At 55.2% G+C, this 19,245-nt stretch overlaps 7 protein-coding genes across 7 annotated transcripts; 4 read left to right on the top strand and 3 right to left on the bottom strand.

Moving 5' to 3' along the window:
• Nucleotides 1–1,715: 1,715 nt before the first annotated feature.
• MFIFM68171_11022 (Aminoglycoside phosphotransferase domain-containing protein) lies at nt 1,716–2,934 on the top strand (the record flags this gene model as incomplete). Its single annotated transcript, XM_071066441.1, has 3 exons — nt 1,716–1,943; nt 2,002–2,480; nt 2,535–2,934. 3 exons carry the CDS (start codon nt 1,716–1,718, stop codon nt 2,932–2,934), a joined length of 1,107 nt encoding a protein of 368 aa, XP_070922542.1.
• A 563-nt stretch (nt 2,935–3,497) lies between these two features.
• On the top strand, nt 3,498–4,522 carry MFIFM68171_11021 (uncharacterized protein; the record flags this gene model as incomplete). Its single annotated transcript, XM_071066440.1, has 4 exons — nt 3,498–3,516; nt 3,572–3,637; nt 3,700–3,825; nt 3,900–4,522. The coding sequence occupies 4 exons, from the start codon at nt 3,498–3,500 to the stop codon at nt 4,520–4,522; spliced, it is 834 nt and encodes a 277-aa protein (XP_070922541.1).
• Nucleotides 4,523–4,958: 436 nt separating this feature from the next.
• Nucleotides 4,959–6,372, top strand: CTU2 (Cytoplasmic tRNA 2-thiolation protein 2; the record flags this gene model as incomplete). The annotated part of the gene is made up of 2 exons (XM_071066439.1): nt 4,959–5,062; nt 5,127–6,372. The coding sequence occupies 2 exons, from the start codon at nt 4,959–4,961 to the stop codon at nt 6,370–6,372; spliced, it is 1,350 nt and encodes a 449-aa protein (XP_070922540.1).
• A 269-nt stretch (nt 6,373–6,641) lies between these two features.
• OAC1 (Mitochondrial oxaloacetate carrier protein) lies at nt 6,642–7,707 on the bottom strand (the record flags this gene model as incomplete). Its single annotated transcript, XM_071066438.1, has 3 exons — nt 6,642–6,880; nt 6,933–7,609; nt 7,691–7,707. 3 exons carry the CDS (start codon nt 7,705–7,707, stop codon nt 6,642–6,644), a joined length of 933 nt encoding a protein of 310 aa, XP_070922539.1.
• A 4,324-nt stretch (nt 7,708–12,031) lies between these two features.
• Nucleotides 12,032–14,152, top strand: MFIFM68171_11018 (uncharacterized protein; the record flags this gene model as incomplete). Its single annotated transcript, XM_071066437.1, has 1 exon — nt 12,032–14,152. The coding sequence occupies one exon, from the start codon at nt 12,032–12,034 to the stop codon at nt 14,150–14,152; it is 2,121 nt and encodes a 706-aa protein (XP_070922538.1).
• A 607-nt stretch (nt 14,153–14,759) lies between these two features.
• On the bottom strand, nt 14,760–15,563 carry MFIFM68171_11017 (uncharacterized protein; the record flags this gene model as incomplete). Its single annotated transcript, XM_071066436.1, has 1 exon — nt 14,760–15,563. One exon carries the CDS (start codon nt 15,561–15,563, stop codon nt 14,760–14,762), a length of 804 nt encoding a protein of 267 aa, XP_070922537.1.
• Nucleotides 15,564–16,210: 647 nt separating this feature from the next.
• MFIFM68171_11016 (uncharacterized protein) lies at nt 16,211–18,912 on the bottom strand (the record flags this gene model as incomplete). The annotated part of the gene is made up of 2 exons (XM_071066435.1): nt 16,211–18,750; nt 18,822–18,912. 2 exons carry the CDS (start codon nt 18,910–18,912, stop codon nt 16,211–16,213), a joined length of 2,631 nt encoding a protein of 876 aa, XP_070922536.1.
• Nucleotides 18,913–19,245: the final 333 nt, after the last annotated feature.

The following is a 19,245-nucleotide window of genomic DNA, read 5'->3' as shown; positions in this document are numbered from 1 at the left end:
ATGGGAAGGGAATCTAATAAGCGAGCGACACCTTCGAGCGCGGAAGGGGGGGGGGCAGAAAGCGAGAGCTGTTAGCCGTCCGATGTTGATTCGAGTCCAAACGGCAGCGTTAGTGCAGGGCCGTGGCGGAAGAGGCAGGGCAAGGCCCGTGACTGGGGGCGATGCCCAAAAATGTAGCTGATACAGCGGTAACGAGAAGCTCGAATCCGACACGTGCGCTACTGTAGACCCCGAGAAGCTCGGAAGTGAGGCTTGTGGGGGCCGGCTCGATCCTGGCCCAACGTTTGTGCCCCGGGATTGATTCACAAGGGGAGCACGCACGTCCAGTGACGATTCGGCGGCGCTCGTGCCGTGATCTGAAGTTGTGAAACTGAAAATAGTCAAACGGTCGGCAGGAGGCGCTTCGTAGCACCCGGGGCTAGGGGAACCACAGGGACAGCCAGGAGCCGCAACCTACACTGTACCGTACGTGTAGGCGCGCGGCGATGGAAAAAAGCTTGGGACAAAGGCAGCTCCGAATCTAGTCGATTCGCCGGGGCGCGTCCAAGGCGACTCGAGGGGATTGAACGAGTCTCGCCATTTGATGGCGGTCAAAACAACTCGAGACAGTTCTTCATGCGATGGAGCTTGCTAGTCGTTGTTTGGCTGAAAGCACCGCGGAAGCGAAAGGGTGGTAGGGAAGCCGACCCTGTTTTCGGTTTCAGGATCGAGCATCCAGATCCAGACGTGGCGGCCGTTCTCCACCGGCCGATTGGCCGTCCTTTGTGTCATCCAAGGGGTTCCGGCACTTGGCTCGCCAAGCTCCAGGGCTATTGAGCCGTTGCAACGGGGTAAAACTGGGGAACCACCTCAAAGACAGCCCGGGCGCTGAGTTCCGCAGGGACAGGTGCTGAGGAATTTCATCCGCGTCTTTGAATTACTCTTCAGCTGGTGCAATGCTGCATCCCAGCTAAGGTTCGCTGAGCAACGCATTCGCATGGTTAGGTTGCACAGGTCTCGGATGTTGTCCTCGGGCGGCCCGAAGGTCGCCTCCTTTGACAGGTGGATTCATTGACGAGAGCTCGGAGGCCCAGATTTCATTGCTAATTATATTTTCCCCACTCCTGGATGGCTTCGTCTTTGTTGTTCTTCGCATTCGGGGCAGTCACGTGGTTCAGCTTGCGTCTTGCTTTTTTCCTTCGCGATCCCAACTTGCAATGTAAGCATGCTCCCGTCCGTACAGCAAGCGCGGCACCCTTCGTACAATTAGTGCGTGCACCGGCAAAGGAACCCATCTCCATTGTTCCGCAAAGCAGCCTATGTAGTAGTACATATTTCTAGGTTGCTGTCTCATCAACGATCAATCGGCCCAATTCCCCCGGGAAATTTGTGTTGTGCAGATGATCAATGTGCTCTTCGGCGAAGAGTCAGAGCTGTCGAAGTGTGGAGAGCACAGGCCATTATTGGCTCGTCGTGCAACCATCTGCAGTCCGCCCGCAACTCGTATCCCCACCCTTGGTGATCCTCTCAACGCTGTTGGACGAGCGGCTGCTCAAAGTTGCCTCATGACGGAAACATATGTATAAGTCGTTAGGACCTGCGGGATGGCCTGGGCTGTCGTGAACTTGATCTTTTGCAGAGGCCCAGGCTATCTGCTACCTTACCCTGGTTCTATCGAGACAGTAGTTTTGCAAGACTAACTGCTTCTTTGACTTGACCGCCATCGGAGCCCGACCATGGCGCATCCACAGAGTGCCAAATTGTCTGAAGAAGTCCTGCGGGAGCTCACCAGCACGGATTATGCGTGCTCCTCACTGGAGCCGCTGGCAGGAGGGACTGCTAATTTCATATTCAAGGGTGTCTTGGGCAGCCCTCTCCCCGACGGAGCCCGAGAGGTTGCCATCAAGCATGGGGAAAGTTTCGTTGCATCGATGCCCGATTTTCAGCTGTCCACGGCTCGTTGCGTACGTACTGGCCTCCGAGCCCCTACTGCTCTGCAATACTGACCATCAGGCTTGACAGAAAGCTGAAGAGGAGTGCCTGAAAGCTCTAAGTGGCTTGCCGCCAACCTCTGGACTCTACCCGGTTCGAGCTCCTAGGCTTTACTACTTTAACAAAGAGACGAACACCCAAGTGCTGGAGTATCTCGCCGACGCCGTGAGCTTGAAGGAGTATGCTCTCAAGCACTTCTCCTCTCGGGATCCGGCCAGGAAGCCCCTCTGCGAGGAGATCGGGCGGAGTCTGGGTGTCTGGCTACGGTGCTTCCACGAGTGGGCGGCGTCCCCGGAGCGGTCTAAGCTGTCCGAGGCGATACAGTCAAACCAACCAATGCAGCAGCTCAAGCACATGGTCAATTACACCGCCCTGGTTCAGATTGTCGATAACTTCCCGTCAATTCTCGCAGACGCAAAGGAGACGTTCAAGGAGTTGGAAGAGATGACAGCCAAAGAACTGGAGCGACCAGATCTCCAGGTGATTCATGGCGACTTCTGGACGGGAAAGTGAGTGGCCTACGGTTTGTGCACTTCGGACGACAGAAACTGACATCCGCACAGCGCTCTTTTGCCAGATCGGCCCCTGCGAGCCGGGGCAGAGATCCCCATCTTCATCGTGGACTGGGAGTCGTGCCAGTTCGGTCTGCGGCCGTTGGACGTGGGCCAAATGGTCGCCGAACTATATGAGCTCTCACTGTTCAAAGACATTGACGAAGGGAAATGGCTGATTGAGGGCTTCGTGGCGGGTTACGGTGACATAGACGATGGTTTCGCCTTTCGAACCACGCTCCACGTCGGCACACACCTCATCTGCTGGGGCAGTCGTGTGGCCGGCTGGGGATCCGAGGAGCAAGTGCAGCAGGTTGTCGGTAAAGGCAAGGAATTGATTCTGCACGCCTGGCATAAAGATCGCGCGTGGTTTGAGGCAGGCGATTTGGCATGCCTATTTAGCAGGCCGTGATCCCCACCATCTTTGCATCCGGATAGGGGTTTCGTCTGGGGCGCGTCGATCTTCGCAGCCGAAACGCTGGCGCACTCCCGAATTGGGCATGCCGGGCGGCCTAAACGGCATCTCTGAAACATACAGAGTCGAGATTTTGAGAATGCCATAGAGGAATTAGCACTTTTCCATCGCCCGCATCTCTTCCTGAAACTGTTAAATGGCGGTGCCGGGGGCAAGCCGTTCAACGCGCGGGCCGTCCGACACCCGAGACGGTCGGGTTGCATGCGCAGACGCTCCCGACCAGAACGAGTAGATCATTAGAGTTGGCGATTATAATCGGCGGTTCGCCCGTAGTGGTGTCCTCGGCTGCTTCCTCTTTGATCCAAGTTCCTATGATGCCAGACCGATCCCAGCATGGAGCCCCGTCGGTAGTCCTCCAGCTCGATCTGCTGCAAGCGAGGATGGTCCAATATCGGGGCCCATGGAATACGATCTGTACTTTTGACTATTCTTCTTCTCTCCCTCCACTCCGGATCTTCGCCGCCGGCGGTGACAGGTAGCGAGGATTACGGCGCGGGACAATGGCGCCGATGCCATCTTGTAAGCCCTGCACCTCCAGCCGAAATCTGGGTTTGACAGTCCTGACATTCTATAGGGATCCTCAAGGCTCCGCGGGTGGTTCTCATCGTCGTGTTCCCGATCATTAACTTTATTCTGTATTGTAAGCTCCCGTTGTTTATGATGCCAACGCCGTCCAAGCCCTTAAAATACTGACTACATCAGTAATTCTTTCACTCGGATGCATCACCGACTCTCTCAGCGGCATCTCCCCGGTAGTGGCGATGTCAAATGAACTAGTCAACGTCGGCGGTTCACAAATCCGTGTCGACCTACGTGTCGGGTTCTGGGGTAAGCTCTGCCTCACTCATCATCCCAGCCCGCCGTCCTCCCACACATATAATCTAACCAAACCCGTTCTCAAGGCCTCTGCTTCGGCCCGGCTCCTGTGAACTGCACCAGCAGCGTCGCGGTCTTTCAAACCAAGCGCGAGGCCGAGATAGCCCGCGAGATTCCCGTCGACCGTGGCGGCGGCAACTTTGCCCTGGCAGGCCTCGCCCTCGGCCTGCAGTCCAGCTTTGTCGTCCTCAGCGGCATCCCCGTCCTCCTCCTCCTCTTCGCCTCCCTGGTTGCAAACATGGTACAGATCTACTTCAACGCAAACGGGATGGGCGATAGGCACGCCCAGGCGGCGCTCTGGGCGCGGAGCCTCGACTGGGCGGCGGCTGCCGGGGTAGCGACCGGGTTCAGCGCGTACCAGTCGGTTGTGGCGGCCGCGTCGAGGCTTATACGGACCGTCTCTGGGACGCCGTTGACGGTAACTGCTGGGACGACTGCGTCGAATTTGTTCGCGGCGGTGGTGGGAACCACGGTTGCTGGCGCGTTGATCAACACTTTCTTGACGGCGGGCGATGCGGCGTTTGATGCGTACGTGGCGGCCAAGAAGAGAGAAGGGGCTGTAAAGGAGGTGAGGGCTGGGACTGGAAACGGAGATGGGTCGGCAAGGCTTAGTTTTAGGAGAAGACCTGCGTATGAGGCTTTCCCCTGAGGTGTTCAGAGGCTCAGGGGGAGCTGATGAGCCTAAGTGATGTGGTGATATTAGAGTACTTAATGGCTCGTTCGAAGAATCAACTGGCATGATATACTACTAGATAGACTATGGATGATACGGAAGTATCGAATATATTTCTAGGAGCTATCCTGTGCTTCATGATATCCGGTGTTAGATTCTCCAAGGAGCACTGGTTTAACCCTAACCCTCGTCATCCCCACCAACCATCCGGCATCCTTTTCCGTTTGCCCTGAACCCAACTAACAAACTTCGAGTGATACTTGCCAATGAGTGAAACCTAAAACTCGCCGAGTCTCCTTTGGATCAACCCTATATTTATTTTGGTTTACACGAATGATACCACGGTCTTTAGGGACGCCGTATTTTCCCCTTCGGAGCCATCCAGTCACCAGGTTCGTCGACCGAGTTGACGATGGAGTCAAAATCAGTGGCGAGGTCGGAGTCACTCACACGGCGCTGCGCAAAATGCCGTGCTCAAGAAGCGACACTTGATAGCAGGTCACAGGCTGTCTGCAAGTTAGTTGACGCATTTTTGATTCACCTCCATGCCACTCCATACAACAACTAATTCCGGTCACAGAGACTGCTTCATGAATTTCATCGCCACGAAATGCATTAAGCAAATCGCTATCTTGGGCAAGGAGACCCGTCCACCGCCGTCCACGTCTGGCGGTCCGCCGACGGGCACCCGCCGTTACCTTCTCGGTCTCTCCTTAGGCGTCTCTTCCACCGTCCTCCTGCATCTCCTCAACGGTAATATCGAGTTCCAGCTCGGCAAGGGCCGTAACGCCCCTTTTGAGCTTGTGGTCGTCCACGTCGACACCTCCAACCTTTCCTCGGAGCAGAATCAACCACACGATCAACCCTCCGCCGCAGCCGCCGCCCTCGACGCCTACCGGCAGCGCTACCCACGCTTCACCTTCCACTGCGTCCCGCTCTCCTCCATCTTCGACCCTAGTACACCTACTCCTATCGACTGGTCCTCCCTTATCTTTGGCCTTTCACTCCCTAAATTCCAATCAACTTCAAATCCTCAACAAAGTCTCCACTCCCTCCTCACCTCCCTCCCCCGGACCGCCGCCGCACACGCCGACATCCTCCGCCTCCTCACCCGCCACATCCTAGTCTCCCAATCCCACCTCCACAACTGCCAAGCCCTGCTCCTAGGGCACAGCACCACCGCTCTAGCCGAGCTGACGCTCGCCGAGACGGCCAAAGGACGCGGCTTCTCCCTGCCGTGGCTGATCAACGACGGGCCCAGCCCCATCGATGCCATCATCACCTCCCCCAATAGCAACACCAACCACACCACCACCAACAGCAACAGCAGCAACAATAGCAGCAGCGAGCACAACAGCAATGGCACCACCAACACCAGCGGCAAGACGAGCGGGTTACTCGTCTACCACCCGCTCCGCGACGCGCTGCGGGCCGAGCTGCGCACCTACGCCGCGCTCGCATCGCTCGCCGTGCCCGCGGACGCCGACCTGGCCGGTCCGGCAACGGCTGCCACCTCAGCAACGGGGGGGAAGACGGCGGTAGTCTCGCACAAGGACCTGAGCATCGAGCAGGTCATGGCGAATTACTTTGCCGAGGTGGAGACGAATTACCCCTCCGTCGTAGCCAACGTTGCGAGGACGACCGGCAAGCTTGTGAGGATTGGGCTGGAGGAGGGAGGTGAAGGAGGGGAGAGATGTGGGCTGTGCAGGATGCCGCTCGACGAGGCCGGGGACGAGCGGTGGCGGGGGGAGTTGGGGGAGGGGATTGAGACGCAGGGGGATGGTGGGAAGTTGTGCTATGGGTGCGAGAGGTCTACTGTTAGGTAGGAGCGGGTAGAGGCGGAATGAATTCGATGCGCGGTTGACGCGATCGTGTCTTGTTGATTCAATTTTCGGGTGTTTCAGATGTAAAAGGGGCGCTATCCTGCCACTACCCCATCCACCCATCCATCCATCCATCCCCACCCGCTGTCTAATAATGGTCTGTGGTACACAGGCCTGGTATAAACGCAAAGGAAAGAGATGCCCCGAGCCCCGAGCCCCGATGCGGGATTTATACCCAATAAACGCCAAATTATATAATGTCGGTAAATGCTTTATACTGTCTTTAAAGCAGCGCTGGGCAAGAGACGATCCTCCAGCTTCCTGACAAGCTTGTTGGTCTGCTCGGCCAGACTGAGCGTCAGGATTGTATGTGGTAGGATCCTGGCGAGATGAGGGATGACGCCCTTGTAGATGGCAAAAAAGCCCTCTGTCCGGATCGTCTTTGCCAGGCAGTCAAAGACGCCCTTATAAAGGTTGCCGTTTTGGTTGTAGAGGCGGGACATGATGGTATCTACGTAGGAGTTAGCCAACGTTGCGAGGATACGTGTGTCGCGACGACTTACCAGGGGGGTGCATAACGACGCAAACCACAAAGCCGCTGGCCGTACTGCTGGCGAGATGGAGAGCGGGTCCCTCCTCCATACCCAAATGGCGCATCAATCGCCGCTTCGCAAAGAAGTATGTCGGTAATTGCACGGAACTCCCGAAACCGGTCCGGATCATGGCCGCGCCGACGCCGCGGTAGAGCCCCCGAACCCCCTCCGCCCCATGAATTTGCCTCAGACCATCCCAAGCGTTGCGGTACTGGTGTTGCGTGCCCACGGGCAGGAAGGGCGAGTAGCTCTGCAGACGTGTCTTGACCAGGAAGAAAGGACTGCCGGCGGCGGCGCCCATGATGCCCGACGCCGCGCCGCAAAACATGTTGATGCCCAGACTTTGCGTATTACCGTCCTTGAAAATGAGCGTCGACAGCGTGTTGCGCATGGGCTCGTAGAAGCCCAGCCGGCAGCCGTTCAAGAGCACCTGGTAGATGTAGGCGCATCCGATGCCGCGGTAGATGCCGCGCAGCCCCTCGTTCCTGACAATGACGGACACGCCGTGGATCGGACCGCGGTAGTGATGCGGCTGGTGGCCTTTGTCCTGGAGCTCGCCCTGCAATTGCATGCGGATCTTGACCGTCTCGAACGGATGCGTCGCCGTCACGGCGCCGCAGGCCGCGATGCCGCCCGCGATGAAGGCGCTTGTGGGATAAAAGACATGTTAGAGTCTCTCTGCCACAAGCGCCGTTTGGATGTGCCGGCGGGGCGAAGATGGTACCTACCCAACTGTTGTCGACATTGTGCCGGGTGTCGAGCTTCTGTGCGATGCGCTGCTGAGGATCGGCCCGGCGCAGAGAGTGTTGCGGCTAGAGCCGATGTCTTAAACCGGTGTCGGAGGGAAGATGTTAGTCGGAGGCTCTAACCGTCAACTCTCTCGGCGCATGGGCATCAGAGATAAAACGAACCGAGTCGAAAGGAAATTGTCGGTGAAAGGTGAGCGATGCCAACTGCCAAAGGCCGCTTGTATCCGATTAATCATTCGCGCTGTTTCGGCTTCGTTGCTGTAATCCATGTGTTGCCTGTCGAGGCTTCCGTTTTCGGAGCGCGGCATCCGCCAATCACAGTTCAGCGCACGGACCCAAATTTTGTCCCTATTCCTGGATCGCGAGGTCAACAACTTCTGACGATAAATACTTTTATGCCCTCAGTCCCTCTGCCAAGATTCTGCCTTTCATCCCGCTCCCTTTCGTTTCCTCTGATTTCGAGTATCCTAACCAATGGCAAAACCTGACTCTTACAGATCACCGACGGTACGATGGTGCGGCCTCGATCAGTAGAACACCATCTCTGGGACGGAACGGTGTGCCTCGGCCGTGCCAGATTGGAACACCGAGGAGTTATCGAGAGGGGGAGAGTCTTGGCAGGCCGCCGACCTTGAGCGAGGTTGGCGCTTTTGGTCACTTGCTTCGGTTCAGTAGATCTGGGTGCCAGGCAACGCCGGTCTACCCCGGGGGAACCAGTTCCTCACGCTGCTTCCTTGACGGGTAGGCCCTGGGAAAGTCAATGAGAGGAAAGGGGAGGAGGTTTGCCTCGACCACGTTGTCAAACCCAGAATGATGACCAGGGATGAGATCCGGGGGACTCGGGCACCGTGCTGAGGGAAATAGTGCCTCAACATGTATCACTCGGCGCTTAGGGGAATCACACCCCCCAAGGAAAGGGAACAGATATATTTGGCGAGACGAATGATTTAAGAGCTTATTGGCAGTGAAGCCGATCTGCCTTGGGATCAATTGCACCTGTTGGCAGGGATCAGGCACTCTTGGCCTCGAATAGAAAGTCACCCTTGGAACGCGATCCAGCCAGGACCTCAACTGTAGCCGTGTCACATCTCGTCTGTTGGCTCGGACAGTCTGTCCTCGGCTTATTTTTGGCTTCACAGCGCAGCTATTGGCATAAACCCTTTGGGAGACCGCTTCCACTTGTCAGAGGCTTCATGCAAACTTTGTCCAAAGACCGGAGGTCAGAACCCCCCGGACGATATATTATCCCTCTGCGGCCGGGCCTGGTTGACCATGTAGGCTGTCTTGGGAAGTGAGGGCGGTTAGCTTTTGCTTTCCCAGGAAAGTGAAATAGGTGGCCTTGCCATGCCAGTTGTTTCCTCACCTCCTCTCTACACCAAACACGTGTGCTTCTTTAAGACAACGACCCTAACGAACCTTAGGCTCTCACGTCACTCGTCAACACTAATGTCCCATTACATTCACCAGCATGGGCGATTTCCAGAGCTGTCCTGCCATCTCAGGAGGGGCTTCTAATGTACGTTGCAAGGTATATTCTTGGGATACGTCTAACACTGTGTAGTCTCTTCTTTTATTCGACGAATTTGTTCGTTCGCTTTCAGATCTTGAAGACATTCCAAACAATCACAGGTTAGTTGGAAAACACACTCCTCGGTTCCTGGCTAACTGTGATATAGTTCAAACAAACTGTCTGTGTTTTCTGTGCGAAAGCGTGGGGGGTTGCTAACGCCCTGGCCCTCGAAATTCTCAATGCTGGCGCACGCTCCTCTCGCAAGCCGCAAGCTGGAGGGGTGTTAATCTGTCCCGAGTCAGGATGGCGTAGTAAATTCAGGGATATTTGCGCTAAAATTCCAAAACAGCACTAGCAAGGACGACGGGAGATCAGATCTGGTTTAATCGGCATCACATCTAGCACAGAAGAAAAAGACGGCCGATACCGCCTACCATGATACGCGCCCAAGTTGGAGGTCTCTCCGAACAGAAGAGACGGCGCTCGACGTTTCGGGAGGACCAGAAAACATCTCTACCAGTTCAAGTGCGCTAGTAACTGGTCAGCAGAGTGGGCAGACTGGCGAAGTTGATCTCCTCGATTTTTTCAGAACCTGGACCAGGCAGACCTTTAGACCTGCTTCCACCTTCAGATCTCTCCGACTCGCTCCTTGGTGAACTCCCAGGCTTCGAGAATCCCCACCATTAGCCAACGGCCCTCGACGCATCGAACGCCTGTGTGCAAGCCTCTGCCTCTGAAATTGGCACTCAGCCGGGTCCTGATTCGGCTCCATGGCCAGATCCTGAGAAAGTTGGCCAAGCTCCGGAAGAGCAGAAGTCACTTATCTGCGCCGGACTTGTAATTGCTATGGGCGAGCATCAAGTGACAAAACCTTCTAGAACCGCCCCAACAACACCCGAGCCAGATGCCACAGAGTTTGGATCACAGCACTTATGCGGGCTTGCGCTGCTTTTTGCATCATATCCAAGGAAAAGGAAGGTTTAATTTAGGATATTTGGGGGGATGAATTTGAAAGGATAAACCAACTCTCAACAGTGTACTCCACATCGTCCAAGCCAAACTATTCCAAGGTACACAAATGAGATTCACCGACAATTTCCTTTCTTCAAACGCCTCCGCTCATTGAGCCTTATCAGGCCATGTAGTGATAATTCTGCATCGATAAAGAACCTTCAAATCCTTGCCGCGCTTAGCCAGCTTTGAACCTAAGTGCGATACAGTGGTATGTTCGGAATCTCCCTGCTCATGACGACAATGCGGCGGATTTTTACCAGCTGGCAGATAGGCATGCATCTTGAATATCCTGCTGCCAGCTCTGTCGTCCGACATAGATTTGCCAATGCAGGCTTCCTTGCTTGCGGAAGTAGATTTCGCATCCATAATGACCTCTTTGCCCTGTACTAGTGCTTGGCGCGTCCGTGTCTATCTCCGCTGACATCTGGCACTCCTTTTACCCAATTGCCGCCGCCGTCCTGGACCATCTTCTCGACCACAACGGTCCTTTGCACAGCCCCGCCTCGGTTAGCCGCTGCGAAGTCAGTCACCATAGGTTCTGCATTTTCCAAGCAGTAGTTTATCATGTCGATCGTGACGCCTTCACAGACATGCTCCGAACGGCTTCCCTTGAAGCAGTCATCTGCTTCCGTCTTAATCTGGGCAGCCGCATCGTCTTCATTATCGACATTGACATTCTTGCTGCTCTATAACAGTGTTAATATTAATTTATGCAGGGTGCTCAAGAGAACGAGCACAACTTACGGACATCGTCACACTGCCAAAGAAAATCGTTATGATAGTAGCTTTTCTTCGGAACGTAGACAGCATCAAAAGAACTCCGCGGTGATCCTCGATGAACCCCGTAATGGACAAGGCCGCCGTCGATAATAGTAAGGCAGCTTCCCCGGACTGCGGGAGGGAAAACTACACAACCGGAGCCCCGGATAGGTTTATTCCCATCCCATGTGTCGTACACGGATGGACACAAGGGTTGTGCACAAGGGTGCTAGAAACAGGGCGACCTGTGGTCGGGCCTGATAGCGGTTCTGTAACCTATCATGTATTTTCGCTAGCCGCCAGAACTTCAACGAGTTTCCTGCGGCCCCAGGCATATTAGCTGCGGATAGACAGCAAGATAGGGGAGTTTGATGGGCTATTACTAATAAAAAGGCCGTAAAGAGAGCTATCTAACGGTATCAATATCATCTATCCTACTTAATATATTTTATTTTGCTGTGACATGAGGGCTGATTTTGTTCGCAACGGCCTCCGACCTGCCGGCGTGAGTTTTGTCAATGCCATTTGATTGGCTTGTTGAAGTGGGCCTACAAAAGTGGGTCAACAGGTACAAGCGATACCTCACGCCCAGTAGGTCTGAGCATTTGAGACTAGCAGACACGTGAGAGGGCAAGTAAAGGCTCCAGATGCCCCAAAATCGCTTTACTTGGACGAAAACCTCAGAAACCGCGTTTTTAGGCCGCTTTGCTCAGTATCTACAGATTCAACTATCCTGCCAGATTAGCGGTCTGGTCTGGCAAAGGGGGGGTTGGGGGGAGCCCGAAAAAGTGGGGCTGCCGTGGTGTTTGCAAGGCACAGCCCTGCGCCAGCCTTTGCGCCCGCCTACGTCCTCGCTGATGAGTCCCGCGCAGTCGCTTCGCAGCCTTGAGAGGGTCGAAAGGAGAATGGCGGAATTGTGTCGACTGTCGGGGGTTCTCAAGCGCCAGCTCTCGGAATGTCGGTCGATCTGGAACGCAAAGGCGAGCGATCGTGGACTGCTGTGCGCAACAGACGAGCGTCTTCGATGAGCTAGGCAAATGCAGGCCCTGATACATAAATCCAGGTGGCAGCAACAACTTCGAGAATCGTCGGCTGTCAAGCGGCTCCGCAATCGCCAGATTGAACAATTCCCTCTCACTCAACTGCAGGGACTCACCAATGGCTTCATCCAAGCGGCGACGTCGTCACGCTGGTCCCTCGGTCGGACTCAACGCACGATAACCCCCTTCTCAGTCGACTGCGATCAGCTCTTTGATCATGAGCTCTTGGGTTTGGGGCAGGGAGCTGATTCGCAGCTTGGAATTGTCCATGCTGGTGTGCTCGCCTGTATTCACCTCCTGTCAACTACCAGTGCCATCGCTCAACTCAGCTCTCTCATGCCCGATTTCACGGGAGGCAACTCGGTCTGGGACGAGCTGTTCGACGAGAAAGTAGCGCTCTATCTCCAATGCCTGATTATCGCCCACCACGCCCGTCCTCATCTTTACTCGTCACAAGAAGCCCTGGCCTCGAAGCAGCTTTTGCGGATTGCAATGGCTGGGCCCAACCCGAGCAGCTTTCCAACGATATCACTTGCCAAATTGTTCGGAACCGTAGGCCCTGATGCTGGATACACCGAGGTGCTTCCCGACAACTTCATCGGGGCGGTGCTTGACCGAGCGAGATTCGAGAACACGATCGGGAAGGAGCTCGACCGCTTGAGGGCTGGGCGTCGGTGGTATGAAGCCTACGCGCTCGTCAAGGCCCTCAACCCGCTGCTAAATCAAGAGCAGCGACATCAACGAGACAGGGCGAGTGCTCTCATGCAGAAGTTCATCCCATACTATACCTTCTGGGCAGCGTGGAAACCGAGCCGGACACGCGTTGAGCTATGGAAGGATCGCATCCCATCGACACATTGGTCAGATCTTGCCCCCATCTTTGACCTCGAGGGCCCGGATGTCACAGGTCAACAGTGCCATACCCTACGCGAGTCACCCAGATACCCCGTCACCAATCCGCCCGGATTCATCCGTCTTTGCGCCGAACCCCCAGTGCTTGTACGGGTTCTGGAGCTCCTCGACATCGCCGCATCAGTGGGACCGCACTCGATCGATTTGCTCATCCACAAGTGCATCAAGGGCGGCCCGCCGACGCCTGCGGCCCTTGCCCAGCTTACACCGGTGCTAGAGGCAGCCCGGGGTTGGGGCGAGGGTGACTGGATATCCAAGGTCGTGAAGGATTACCTCGCGGGCTTGAACGCATTACCAGATATGCGCCTGCCCTCCCTCAGCCAAGCCCTCACAGTCATGACCTGTATGCCAAAACTCCAAGCTACCTTCGGTACCGATCTCGACATCAAGCGTACCGCTGTTGATTCTCTCTCGTTCGCCCAGTCTAGGTTCTGCGACTCCCTTGAGGGCTTCACCCCCAACGAGGCCCTCGCCTACGGCATTGTTGCCCTCGGTCACGCCATGCTCGAGGCAGTCTGGTTGCACCCAGAATGGCATCCTTGGTACCTCGCTACGCTCAGGCAAATTCCCTCTCACGGAGAGGTAGAAGCAACCTTGCGCGAGCTCCGTACTGCCATCACGCAGAACAACACGTCTACACGCGAAGCCCTGATTGACCACCTCGGTACAAAGCTAGGAAACCGCTCCCGTCGCAATACCCAATCCGTCCTCGTCCCAGACACAAACCTTGTTCTCCTCCTCTCACAGGATCAAGTCTGGTACGAGCCCCTGGACCCCGACCGTGCCCGCCTTCGCGAGTTTATAAGAACCATGCCGGGGGTGTCTCCAACCCTGGCAACTACCTGCGTCAAACGCTCACGAGAAGAAGACAGCACCTTCATCCACGCTCTCGACGGTATCCTCCTCGGATACACGGACACGGTCTGCGTCAATCTCGCCAACTTTCTCGGCGCACGCACCAAGCACGCCCGCTTCCAGGTCGACGAGTGCTGGAAGGCTCTGCTCCTACACATGATGCGGCAGCGACCGCCTGGAATGCTACAGCGCGCGGCGGCTCCCATGGATCTGGCCAAGTGGCTAGCATGGGAGGCGGATATGCGTAGGTTGTTTGGTGGTGGGCATATGGATCCTCAAGGCCAGATGGGTTTTACGGCAGAGAAGGTACGTGAGATTACACGGGTCAAGACGGAAAATGTAGTAGGATGATAGTACAAGCGCAGATTTAATTGTATTTGGCATTTTGGGGACTGGTAACCTACAAACGGAGAGAAACATATCCTCCCCGAAGAGATCCACGCCCCATGTGATATCAGAGGAACTTTGGGACTTGAAATGGATTTTCAATTAAGATTCTTGGATTTCCTTATTTTCTTTCTACAGATAGAGCGAGATAAGATTCTCTTTGAAGAGCTCTTTTTTAATCACCGCAATTGACGTTCATACGTGGACACCTCTTGTCATCCTTCCAGTCCTTCCACGATACAGATCAGGCAACATCGTTAGATCCCCCTCCCCCTTCAGCCTTGACCCAGACCATCTCCTCTCAGCTTTTGCCCTTCTGGATAACGTATTACCAAAAGATGTGCACCTGAGAAAACCTTATTTGGCTCTGCTCAGGACCGCCTTTTCCGGTTCAAGCCGGGGGCCATGGAATCACTGATTCACACTCACGTCCTAAGCTTTATGGCGAAGGATGCGGCTACGCCCTTAAGTCTTCGGACAACTGCCGGGCCTTCGTGGACGCTTACGTTTTTGTTGTTGTTTTTTTCGCGCTCGAGCTCTCAAGTTCTAGTCGAAACGGATCACTTTTTTTTTACACCTCCATCTGCGTCCACCCCTCTCGATGCCTATACCTCGGCGGCTGATGCCTCGCCAGCGCCGTCTTCACCGCCCTCACCTCCCTTCTCTCATCCTCGCTCAACCCCTGCACTGTCCACGTATTCACCCGCCTGTGCACCTCGGCTAACATGGCATCGCTCTGCGCCCTTAACCTCTCCATCTCATCACTCCCCACCCCCGGCGCACTTTGCAGCGCCTTGAGCTGCGTATCGTTCCGAAATATCCTCACCAACAGCTCCGACACCCCCACGACTTCCCCCGCCTCCAACGCCCCCCTCCCGTCCCTCTCGTACACCTCCGCGTGGCTCGCAAACCGCGGGTAGTACTTATCCAGCCGCTTCTCAAACTCCGCCGCGTGGAACCCCCCCCATCCGGCTCCTCCCATCCCCTCTTCACTACCGTCCTCATGACCAGCCGCAAGCGTCTCCCCCGAATGCCTCCCCCTAGACAGCAACCGCGCCGCCCCCGGCCGCGGCTTCAACAGCGTTCCATCCTTGATGCTCCAGAATAGCCAGCCGACGCCCCAGACCAGGGCCACGGCGCTGCAAAGACCGAACACAACGGCCTCGGCGTTGCGGGAGCCGAGGTCAGTTCGGGCGGCGTTTTCGATGACGAAGGTTCCAGACGGAAAATTGTGCGTGTCGTTGAGGGCGCCCGGGATGGCGACGACGTTGGGCGGTAGCCACCCGAGATTCCATTCCGCCGTGGAGAGGTTCATTAGCTCGACCCATTTGGTCGGGAGGGAGGTGAGGTAGTTGTGGCCTTCCCAGGACTCCATATTTGGGGATTGGTTCAGGTTTTGGTCCAGTCGGGTTGAGCGGGCTGGGGTGGTTTGTTGATTTCTCCCCAGCCGAGCCTGGAGAGAGGACTGGAGAGGACTAGAGAGGACTGGAGCTGGAGTTGAGATGGTGTCGAGATCTGGGTCGAGACCGAACTAGACTGGGAGGGGTGAGTGAGGTGAGGAACTGACAAGGCTGCAGAGCTGCGAGACATGATGGGCTGATAGCATCGCATTGCCTCCACCAGACACGCGTTCCCAGCATGCAATGTCCGGCAAGGCCCTCCAGACAGGCCAGCTAATTTCATGGCCTAGCCGACACAGCCTTCTTTAGCCCCTTCTAGGAAACCCCCTCGCCGCGTTGAAGCAGGCGCCCAGGGGGCCATGGCGTCCGGGATTGACGGCGGGCAGGAAATTCTTGCAATTTTATTTCTTCTTTTCGCCAGATGGCTACGGGGGTACGTACTTGGTACTTCCCGGGCTATCCTGCGCAAAACGGACAGCCCCAATCCGTCACCTGCTCCGTTTCCATCTCGACGGGAAGAGAATTCGATGGGAATGGTGCGATGTTCAATCCTATCTACCCAATTTTGAGAAGCAGATTCAGAATCTGGCATGTTCGTTCTCGTGACAAACCGAGGCTAATATCAGGATGAAATAAACCGACCCTTCACAATGATGTGTTCAGAAGTTGTGTCATTGCTGCCGTCCCCAATCCTCACCATACACGGCTGCATCATTAGTCCAACTGCCGTGTCGACACCTGTCAATCCGCCTTCGTCGGCAAACCGATCGCCCGCCCGAACGAGATCCCCAGACTCGCATGGCTCGAGCATGACATGGGCACGTTGTGAGCCCATCTGCAACGACAAGATGCCCATATCATAGACAACCTTGAAGATCTGTGCCGGGACTCTAGAGTCCAACTGCCTGTTACTTAACCGCAAGAGCTTGTCCGTCAACGCTTTCACTACGCGGTCCACGTTGGCCTTGAACATGCCCGGATAGGTATGAGAGCCCTCGTGTTGCTGCATCGGATTTGGGTTAGCCTTCACTGCCTTCAAAAAGGCATCAAAAAAAGATGCTCTCCAGACATTGGTCGCTTTGTCGCCAGGAAATTCGAGAGATGTGCCTGTCAAGAAATTAGCGAAGACCACCAAAGATGAGGGAAGCTTCCACGAACCGTCGGATGTGGGCCGAGAGAAAAGGAGGTAAAGATGGTAAAGCCTCTCGAATCCCTCTCCAAGGCTTCCGAGACAGCCAAAGCCTAGAGGGAACTCGAAGAAGCCAGCTAAGATAACACTCCAGCATACACTTCGAACAAATATCGTCCAGCTGCGGTCTCGCTCATGTGGGTTCTGGTCGAGATAGTTTGTTGGGTCCAGCGATTTGTCGAATAAGTGTGTGCTGGGTCTTCCTACACCGGCGCTCAGGTTGGTGATCTGTTGCGAGATGGATTCCAGGAGCTGGACAAACGCACTATCCGATATCTGCACGTAGTATCTGTCCTGAGATCCGACGATGGTTCCCTGCAGAGCTTCGATGCGCTGTTGTTGCTTCTTCATTGCTTTTTCGACCTCAGTTTTGACCTTGCGATCGCCCTCTGCTTGCAACTTGTCGAGCTGCTCACGGTGTGCTTTGTTTTCTTGCAGAATTTGATCATTGAGCCTTTTGACCTCTTCGTCTCGCGAGGTTTTGAGTTCGGTGACCTGAAGTTCTAACCCCTCAACCTTTCGGCTGTGCTCCTCCCTGAGGTCCTGTGTTTGGCAGCTATGCTGTGACCGAAGCCTCCTCATCTCCTCAGCGTGCTCTCCCTTAAGATCCCGGGTAAGACCGTCATGTTCCAACTGAAGCATTCGGATGATTTCGGCGTGTTCTTTTCTCAGTTCCTGGATTTGGCCACCGTGTTTTGCCTGAAGTGTTTGGATGGCTTCAGCATGCTCAACTTTCTGACGTTCGTATGCTGCATTCAGCGTTGCCAGTTCCCGTTTAGTGGACTGAATGACATTGTTCAGCTCCACTTCCTCCTTGGCCGCTGCATCCTCCGCGTCTCTCCTCTCTTGCTCGATTGACTCGATAAGCTGAGAGTACTGAGTGATCTCTTCGCGGTGCTTCCGCCTCTCGTTCTCAAGATTCTTTGAAAGGGTTTTAATGTGTGAGTTGAGATCGTTGTTGTGTCTTTGTCCCGTTTCGAGTTCTACCCTCACGTCTTGAAGCACTTTTCTATTCACCTCCAATTCCTTCTTCGACTTCTCGAGCTCGTCCTTGTAAACCACGGATTGGCCAGCAGTGGCAGAGAGCTCGATCTGGCATTGGTTGAGCGTTTTCTCGATAGCGTGCTTGCTCTCCTCCATCCCACGGAGCTTCTGTTTAGAGATGTTGAGATCTCTCGAGTAGTATTCCAACTTCAGATTGGCCTGTGCCAGTTCTTGATCGCGCTTACTCGCAACATCTGTCATAAGCTTGACCTCGTTCAGAAGCCGCTTCTTCTCCCCGGCATCTTCTCTCAGCTTCTCCCGCAGTTTTGCATTCCCTCTTCCCAGGTCAGCAAGCTCGGCGTCTCGCCGTCCCTTCAGCTCAGATGTCCAATCCAAGAGGGTCGTAAACCAATCGTATCCAGCTTTCTTCGAAATTTTATGCTCAGTCAAAAACTCCTCGATCAGCCCGTAGATGTTTGACGCGTCTTGGAAGACGATCCTACCACCATTCAAGGTGGCTGGTGTTCGGCACCGGTCCGGATCGAGATCGTTCATGGGGTTTGGTTGGGGTACAGTATCCGCAGCCTCGACACTGTCCAATGCATCAACCCCCTGGTAGACAACCATCGCAAGCCTGTCTTCTCCATCACTGGACTTTCTTGAGTGTATGCTTTCAGCGTCCCCGACACTCGAAATAGTCAGCGTAGAGCAGTCATGAAGAACTGTGGCAATGGCGTTCTCTTGAACTTGACGGAGTTCGCTGGAAAGTTCCGAACCACTTTGGGATACCTGTTCTTGGTCTGCACCTTTGCGTTGAGATTGGTGTTCAGCATCAGCGGGCCTCTCTTTTTCTCTGCCGGTATCCTGTTGAATCTGGGCGTCCGAGTCATGCCCATCTGGAGCAGTAGCCTGCAATCCATCCTCCCCGATGGGTGGGCCTGCCGGGACGAGCTGAGACGAAGCCGGACTCTGCTGCCTTCCGTTGACGCCTATCTCATCCTGCAATGGAGAGTGTTCCAAGGCCACATTGGTTTGCTCGCCTGAAACTCGATTCTCATACTTCCCCGATCGCTGAACTTCGGCATCTTCAGGCCGACCCTCGACATCACCGCCTTCTTTAATTTCCCCTGCTTCCCTTGGGAGGGGGGCATTTTGCGATTGATTTTGAACAGGAGCGTCACAGCTATGTCTCAAGGGAGGACCCCGAGTGGCAGAGACATTTGTGAGTTGCCTTGTCAGTGGCACTGAGCATAGTGGGGTGGGTTGACCGGATGTCTTCACGGCCAGCCGAGCCGCAATCACAGATGTGCCCGTGACAGATGACTGAGAAGTCTGTCCAGCTGAATGAGGATGCTTTCCCGGGCTCGCACTGGAAGAGGTTGCTGAGGGCCTAGATGGCCTCAGAGGAGTTCTGGTAGAGGAAGCAGTTGAAGCGTCTTGGTAGGGTCCTGTATCCACTCCGTTTCTGTCTTGGATAGGATCTG

This window comes from Madurella fahalii (genome assembly GCF_045866475.1).
Source record: "Madurella fahalii IFM 68171 DNA, scaffold_6, whole genome shotgun sequence".
In the NCBI taxonomy this organism is placed as follows: Eukaryota; Fungi; Ascomycota; class Sordariomycetes; order Sordariales; genus Madurella; species Madurella fahalii.
Note: the sequence above shows the minus strand (reverse complement) of the source record. Positions and strands in the feature narration are given on the sequence as shown.